General features: G+C 38.7%; 1 protein-coding gene across 1 annotated transcript in view; it reads left to right on the forward strand.

Annotated features, from left to right (window-relative positions):
• The window catches only part of LOC131878203 (elongation factor Tu, mitochondrial-like), a 19,420-nt gene extending 11,115 nt beyond the window's left edge, over nt 1–8,305 (forward strand). The window contains exons 6-7 of the mRNA XM_059224118.1: nt 5,015–5,244; nt 7,952–8,305. Of these exons, the coding sequence (XP_059080101.1) occupies nt 5,015–5,244; nt 7,952–8,287 (566 nt within the window). The 3' untranslated portion in view covers nt 8,288–8,305. The remainder of the gene's footprint in view (nt 1–5,014; nt 5,245–7,951) is intronic.
• Nucleotides 8,306–9,051: the final 746 nt, after the last annotated feature.

Consider the following 9,051-nt stretch of genomic DNA (forward strand, 5'->3'; position numbering starts at 1 on the left):
ATGGCAACTTGATTTATGCCCTATGTATGTCTAAAAATTTCCATAAAGAACTGCAGGGTGTGTGAGCAAAATCTGAAAACACGGTAGATTTTAAATTTCCCGCCTTCAAGTACAGTTTCGGTCTCTTTTGTTGGAAAGAGTATAAGCTCGATCAACGAGTTTATGCTCGTTATTTATCGCTACATATTGGTGCTCTTTTTGATATCTATATATGAAATTGGAATCTGAATTGATAAAGAAGCATCATATCTCCAATTTGCTCCACCCTGGAGTCTCAATGTCAGCTATGTCCAAGGTCATCAACATCCCCAAAACTACTCCCCGTGCCGTGATGGGATGACAAGGGAGATCCAACAAGAAACAAACAAAGCAGTTTGTTAGACACCTCAATGCAAAAAATGTTAAGGATCCCACAGTCTGCATGAGGTGCCTCTCCAATGAGCTGAAGCTGTCTCAGTCCAGAGTCAAAAAGGCAATGGGGGAGGACTTGGGCCTGAAAACTTATGTCAGGGCTGTCAGGCACTTGCCACCGACCAGCCACGAAGGAGAAGAGTCTAATTAGGTGCAAAAAAATCCTTAATGTCTTGAAGAGCAATGCTGTCATTGAGAGGATCTTCTCCTGACCCAACAGCTCTCTTTAGGCGTGAAACAAATTGAAAATTTGATGCTTCTCTATCAATACAGACTCCATTTGCGATTTTATCAGAAAGAATACCAGGTGTTATCGTTGTGCGAATTTATCCTCTTTCCAACATAAGAAACCTTAGGTCTCTAGCTGTTCTAGAAAGCGGGCAATTAAAATTCTACTGACTGCTTAGATTTTGCTCACGCACCCTGTGCAATGAAGTACAGCAAAGTGAATGATGAAAAAACAACATTGAAATTCCCCCTACTTTTCAAGCTCCCGTGTGCCGCACGTCATCGAAAAGTGGAACGAAGAGAAATCGAGTGTATTAGACTTCAGCCTAAGGAAGATTTCCTACTAATCAACAATTTTGCAAATTCGTTTCAAAGAGGCCACCTAGCCCATAATTGAGGAGAGATGTAAACTATGAAGCATTGTGAATTTAACAAGATTCAAAGCCACGAACACCTTTACTATAGTGTCATTAGGAGCAAGTTCACTTTTGGTTCTTATCTTCCCCATTCCAAATGCATTGTAACGAAATGCCCATTAGTCATATTAGTCATTGTAATGTTTCGTGATTCGGCAATTTCTGAGAAGATTGCCCCCAAAACTTGAAGTTTCCCTCATTTTTTTTAATTGCTCCGAGAAAAACGAAAACAAAAATAAGGCCGCTTCTAGGGTTGAAAAATAACAAGTTACTAGAAGTTTTGGTTTTTGGTGAGTTACAATTAGTCTATTGAGAGTTTTTTAGGGATTGGAATTCTTCTTGTTTAAAGCAGCCAATTACTGTCATTTCGTTTCTACACATCTGGCCTTTAGGAATGTGTCGTGCTAATCGAAACTTCTGCCAAATTTTGTGGTGGGAAGTTACCAGGTTTGAATTCAGCTTTGGGATCGGGAATTTGCGTCAAATTGTATCCTTTGGTTCTGCCAACGATAATAAAATGAGGGAACTATTTATGGCGTTAAAGAGGGCCCTCTGTTTCGTCTAGGTGTGGACAAATAGCCTTGAAGAGCTCGGAGCAAAGTGAATGACTCTCTCAATTTAACCTTTATTTTATTTGTGAAAAGCCAAATGCTATGCTTATGAAATGCAGTAGATAGCTTCATGTTGTTCATATAAATTTGGAAAAAATCCAAAAAAAAGTTTAGTAGTTAAGTTTTTGGGGGGTTTATTACGCCAGAAAGGATTTCTAGAAGCGTATTTGAAAGTCATCAATGAACGCGACGTTAAATAAAAGATTTTTTAATTTACTTAAAAACAAAAACTTGAATCCCCTAGTTTTGACTAGATAAAGAAATAGGCACTATTTTGCTGCCTAAGGAGCTATTACTTCTTGAAATAAGATAAATTAAGTTTGACAAAAAAATTGATTTTAAAAGCATTTGCCAATAATTCGAAACAAGCACAAGCTCAAAGTACATCTGATGGGAAACAATTGTCGCTAAAGTTTAGATGCGCTATCAAGCAAGTAGTACAAAACTCCTTGCTAAATTCTATTTTGGATGTCAAAAGTATTGAGAATTTATCCTTGCAGGATTTAAAATTTTCCCCAGAAGAGTTGATGATAAATTCTTTGTGCCACAATGCTTCAGCAATAATTTGTTGGGCAATAACATTTTGATAAAGCCTGGCATCTAGTTCGGCAAAAGTCGGGACCACAGATCATATAACGACTAGATGTCGGATTTTGTGTCAACAACTCTGTACACCAAAAAAGAGAAGGGTGACTGCCTGATCAGTACTAACGACCTACAATCGCTGGGCCTTCAACGAACGCTATCAGTGACAAACTCACTCTGAATCCGGCCACGCTGGCGGATGAAAAAGCATGAGTCACTGTACACCAAAATTTATGTACCAGCTGATGAAGGCAAGCCTTCGCATTTTTACTTGCGCTATGCGAGGTCTAGTCATTATATGGTCTGTGGTCGGGACTCGTACGAGTCCTAAAACTGCTAAGATGTATTTGGGTATTGCTGTGGATAAGGCTTTTGACCACCGTGATGAGACGGGTGAGACGAGAGTAGAGGAGACGATTGAATCCAAGAATCCAGCTCGTGATCTCTTGGTTCTACGTTAGTGTGTCCCACCTAGACGCAGCAGAGGGCGCTACCTTCGTTCAATGAAAAGGACAATAGTCAAGACTAGGGTTTCAAATTTGCTTGATACATACATGTACTCGTTTAGAAAGTGCAAAAAATTGGATACTCAAATCAGCTTTGCTACATGTCTCATTAAGGATCTAAATACTGGCTTTGATGCAAAAGGTGACGTCCTTCCGAGGGTGCCTAGCCAGATTGTCAGAAAGCAAAAACTGCAGTGATCAGATCATCAGACGGGTTTAAAAACATTAAAGAGGTCCCCAAAATGACAAAATTGCGAACTAAATTCTATGCCATGTGCTTGGGGAAGGGTTCCATTCTTCCCTGTGTTCAAATTTCAAGGAAACTATAATTAGTTTATTGGATTTGTCATCGGTTTTGAAAAATGTCTAGAGGTAAAAGTGTATTTTGAACGGCCTAACAACTGGGTTCAAACCCAGAAAACCTCTCCCTAAAGAAGATGCCTCTTGGTATTAATATACAGATGCATTATGCCGCTTCTAGCGTTAAAATCCTTTGTAAGTCAATAATTTAAATCGTACTGCTGGAAGTCATTCTCCTCCGCAATATTATGGTAGTGTTACATACAAGAGGGCTTGTCAGAGAAAAGTCACTCCAACCAAGCCACTTGATACTTTGCTTTGAGCACATTTTGGTAGTTGGGCAGCAGTGTGTCGGGCTGATCGACTTCTCTTGCGTTACTCAGTTTCATCCAAAGCAGACAAACAAGCCATCCACTCACTGGCTCCCTGAATTCGGAACTTGATTTTGAGAATCACTAGAGAAACTAAATGCGTTCAAAGCCGATCCCCGTCGCACACACCAGGCAGCCGCGAGGGAGCCAAAAATAATCCCAAAGATATCTAGTACATACACATTCTCCCTCCTGAAGGAATTCATAATCGTATATTTGATCTTTGAAACAAGTCTTCTTTTGCGTGATGTTGGGTTCTGCTCTTCCCTTTGATCAGGCTCCTCTCAAGGAAGTCGAAAGTACAAACATGTCTTTGACATATCCCTTTTCCCATGCACCGTTTAGATGGTCTATCGATGTCCGTACTTTTACTAGAGGCGAAAACAAATCTCGATGTTCGTCAATCACGTTAGAATTTGATTTGTTCCTCGATGTCAAATGCTGAATTCGTTTAAAATAACGAGTGGTGTATGCATGCAATGGCTCAACCAATTCTAATTCAGTATGGCCGAACATTAGCTATGATTAGAGGCCCCTCTGACAGTGTTTTTTTTGTTAAAACCTTACTTGACACACATATAATTTAGAAAGTGAGGCAAGCCATTAGATTGTAAAAACACAGTGTCATTCAAATGGAGTTGGTCAGGTATTTTTTAAGCAAAGCACTTAAATCTTAGTTTGAAAATCATTCGAAAAGATCGCTTGCAAAGCTCCATGGTTGATGGGACATTTCTGCAAAGTAGAAGTCTCCTATGCCTCAATGGATCAAAGTGCTTCAAATAGGGTCCAAATGCTCCGTAAGAGGCGCCACTGGGAAGGGCTGAGCATGACAGAAGTTTGAGAAGTGAACCTTTTTTAAATGACCAGCGAGCTCTTAGATCATAGGGGAAATCTGTTTGAGATGAGAAGAGAAAAAATGAGATCACAATAATGCTCAGTAACATTTCTATTGATGATTTTACCGTCACGTTTAGCTCTCAAACATTGGCCCCTGACAAATTTGGCTTGCTTCCCTAGTTTCAGAGTTGAAGTGTTAGCATTTAAGGCCTAAAGCCCGAAAATGAAATCATCATTTCCAAATATAATTTGGCAACATTGTGACACAGTTTTCAATTGTTTTCATTGTAATCATAGTTTCCATATGACATTAGTGTCCGTTAGTCATGTGATAGGAATTTGGTTTTCGTATTTCAGTTATGCATAGTCCTTGCTAATGTCACTCCTTTTGGAGAATCTGAACCCCATTTAAAGCACTCTGATTCATTGCACATACCGTCGAGCATGTTAGAACCAAGTAGTAGGAAGGCATCTTTCAAGGAACAACTTGGATTGGATCTCCTTTTTTTCTTGTCGATTCATCGTATCGATTGTGATGGATCTAGCCATTTTCGGACGCCAAGTTTCCCGGAGATCGTCTCTGTCAATGTTGAGATTGATGGTTTTGTCAACCTTGAACCTACTACGTACCCTCAAACTCTTTCTCTGGTGCTGGTTTTCTGCTGTGCTCTCGACTCTTTTTACACTATGAAACCAGGTTCCCGATGTTCCAAAGGAACCATTTAACCTTCATTTGGATTCAATTACAGGTACCATCAAACGTGGGGCGCTTCAGAAAGGTGATCAGCTGGATGTGTGTGGATTCGGGTATCATTCCAAAGCCACAGTGGGCGGGATGCAGGTGTTCCATAAAGACGTGGCCGTCTCGGTTGCCGGCGAAAACGTGGGTGTGAACCTGAAGGGCGTGAAAGGCACTGCTTTGAGCCGAGGCATGGTGTTGGTAGCCCAAGGATCGTATAAACCTACTAACCATTTTGAGGTGAGCTCATTTCAGGGTATAACGAAACGATTCCAAACTAGGATTTCTGATCACTTTACTGAAGAGGTTGTTGCACTTTGAAGAATTGCTTATTTTGCATGAGAATGAAACGTATTATTTTCCAGTAATTTGCACAAAAAGAGAGATATCTGTTCCACCCGAAAAATTAAGGTTGATGAATTCAGAAAATGAATGTTGCTTATGGAAAGTATTCGAAAATTTGAAACTAGAAATATGATTGAGGCAATGAAGTTAAATAACGAGTACTAAGTATTAAGTTACACTCAGACGTTTTCTCAAAGAGCAAGGTACACTTATTGCCCTAACTCTATGTTATAACGCAGGTTCCATGATGTATTTCTTGATTCATCTTCAAACAAAAATGTACAAGATTTGTTTCTTAATTAACGTATTGCTCATATCAATTTTCCAACTGAATTCAGGTGATCCTCCCGTATTCTTCAGACCATTTATTGCCCTTATGGGTCTACTCATTTATGCACAAACTGGAAAGAAAGACCCAATTTGAAGGGAAATAGCCTTAGCCGTTTACCTGTATTTGAAATAGTTGTTGTCGAAATCAGCGTGCTTGGTTTTGCCAAGTAAACCCAGATCTCTGTTTTCTCTCAAAGTATTTTCTGAGACAAAATAAAAAATGCCAATATCTTTTTCACAATGCCAGGCTCCAATTTTGCCCCACATCATGAATTACTAAAAGTAGAGTTTTTTTTTATTATGCAAGTTCTACCCGAATTCCTCTTAAAAAGTCTATAATACGCTCTAGCATGGATGGAGGAAAAACAATTGTTTTTTTTTTTTTTGCAACCGAACTCGTTAAGAAAGAAAGAAAGTGTCTTGCAGATAAGTTGACAGCTCTAGGTTTTGGGTTGTGATGCGCAACCCAAAGTACTTTTAAAATGGTACCAAAAGACCCAAGATAAGTCATGAATAGGAGATAAGCTTTCGAGTTCTCTTTTCCCGAAATGGTTCTTTGATGTCGAATTTGTTGTTCCCAAATGGCCCCCAGAAAAAGGGAACTTTTACACCTTACCGAATGAAGTCTCCTTACTTTTGCATGCCATTAAATATACATACGTACACTCCACTCAAATAAGATTCGTAATAATATTGAGAAAAAAAAAACGAGGCAACACGACATTCAGCTTAAGATTGGTCAAGGTACATCCATACATAGGTATATGTACGTACAATATTGAATCTGCCGTTGATTGGTGGTGATGTCTGACGATGAAACGATTAAGTCTTTTGGTGGTGGTCACCGAGTTTTTAACTTTCTTCACTATTAAATCATGAAGTCCAATTTACCCGCCCACATAGCAGACATGACAGACCAATGGATGATGTGTACAATGGTCCATCCTTGAGCTTCTTACGCTTTTAAGATTAGAGGCAAGATGAATCTTCCTTGGTTTTAAGTTTTTAAAGGGGATGAAAAATCCTTTGATCTTTGGCATTGTTTTTCCACGAGAGTCATGAGCAAAACGTTTGGTCACGTTTCACGTAGGATGAAAATAGCTAGTTCATAAAGAATACATGGGTTGAAGAACGGCAATCTTCGACGCAGTTGTGTAGAGAAAGTTTCAGATAGTTTCTCAACAATTCATCGATTGAGAGTCTCCAAATTAATGAAACAGCATTTTGAACATTCAAACTAGAGCCCTCTAATTCAAACCAATTTAGTCAGAGTACGAACAATTCACAAGGACTGACTGCTAAGGACTCCAACAACTGTGGGGTTCGAAAATGCGGACAAGGTTTGAAGTGTATGATAACACTGGTTGTTTTTTGTTTGAATCGTTGACCTCGTAACCATGGTATAATCGTAAATCCCTTTTGAAAACAGAAGCTTGTCGTAGGTTTGAGGCCAAAAAGTTGCCAAATGGCTTACAATTAAACAAAAAAAATGGTGGAAAAAATCAGCAAAAAAAGGCAACTAAAAGGTGAAATATATTGCAAAAAAGGTAGAAAAAAGGTAGAAAGTCAGTCATAAAAGGTAGGAAAAACAATCATAATAGGTAAAAGAACAGTTTAAAAAAAAGGTAAAACGATTGTCAAGTTTGTTGAAAGCGTGCTCAAAATTTGATAATATATTTTCTCATTTGTTGAAAAAAAATATCAAAACAATGAAACAGATGCATGTTTTTGTAATATAAACAAAAATTTAGGTGTCGTGGGATTAATTGTCAATGAAGTCAGTTTTGGATTTGGTGTGAAGTGACAATTTTTTAATATCATTAAAAGGGTAGCTCCTATTTATAACCATATTTCAAGGTTTTTAAAACAAGTGAGCATGAAAAATGCCATAAAAGGTGCAAAAAGGGATTTTTTTCCCAAAAAAAGACGTTTTAGCCAATTTGTCCAAAATTTGACCGAAAAGGGTAAAGATCTAGGTTTTCGTTTTTTAACTTCTTTTGCTAGGTTCACATATGATGAAAAAAAAACGACAAAAAATATAAAGTTATCGCTAAATCCTCCCTTACCTCAAAACGAACATAGTATTTAGCTGCCTGTGACCAATAAAGAGATATGTACGTAGATGTGTCATTTATGGATCAACGTTCTTTGCTGGTTTACAATGAGCTTTTAATACTCTGCCATATTGTTCATGTTCTACCATTCTCGAAGTAACTAGGTACATCCGATCTATGCTTCAATGTTTCATTTTTGATATGATGTTTATTTTTAGGGCACGTGTTACATCTTGAGTGCGGCGGAAGGAGGTCGCTCCAAACCCATCATGAGTAAATACATTCAGATGATCTTCATGGACACTTGGAGCATGGCATTTCGATTGGATCTGCCCAAAGGTGCTGACAGCAACATGATCATGCCTGGGGAGCAAGCCACCATTAAGTTGACCCTCTTGAGAAATATGCCCCTTCTTGAAGGACAGAACTTTACCCTGAGGGAGAACAAAATCACTGTGGGGACGGGAAAAGTGACCAAATTGCTCAAACCTATTGAGACTGCTAAACATACAAAATTGGTCAAACTCGAGGTGCCTGATGTTGTTGAATCATAAAAAAGAACGTGTGAAGAACCCAAAGATCTATGATTTTTCCCCTCGCGGTTCCAAACTCCTATCATTAATTATACAAGTTATGAAGTGTGATGAGTGGCAAAATCTCGTTCAAAACAAGCGGCAGATGCATACCCCAAGAAATCTGCCAAGAGAATCAAGGCACACAGACCAGCTTATAAAGCGAATGGGGACAGCTGAAACGTTGTTTGGGTATGATGTCCGATATCGGGTGGAGTGTACCCTGCTTACCGATTTAGCTGCCACGGAAAACCAAAACAAACCGTTTATCACTCCTCTTTGTTTTCTTTGCAATGATGCAACTATTGGGACATTGAAGCAGGATAAGGAGATGACGTCATCACTAGGGTGGGCCCAAATTTGCAAATGTAACTGATCTTGTTTGAGAGCAAATTTGAATGAAAAATTAACACGAAAAATTGCGAATAAACTTTCCAATACATAGGCACCAACAGGTTCTGGTGGGTGTAATTGCTGTTTTTGCCTTCCTTATCAAGCAACACGTAGATGAAAAGGAAAATTATATCATAAAATCTTCCAGCTCTGGGAATTGAACCTGCTATCCCCAAGAAGGAGATTCTTGCCTTGTTTATGCTACCTCCTAGACGGATCAGCATTTTGCACGTCCTTAATATTTCGTGAAAAAATAAATCTCAGTTCATTAACAGAAAAACAATAATGTCAGAGCATAGCAAGTGTATTGTGGAACAAATTTGTTAAGAAAATTAAGTTTAACTAAATTCAAA

The sequence above is a fragment of the Tigriopus californicus genome, chromosome 3 (genome assembly GCF_007210705.1).
Source record: "Tigriopus californicus strain San Diego chromosome 3, Tcal_SD_v2.1, whole genome shotgun sequence".
Classification (NCBI taxonomy): domain Eukaryota; kingdom Metazoa; phylum Arthropoda; class Copepoda; order Harpacticoida; family Harpacticidae; genus Tigriopus; species Tigriopus californicus.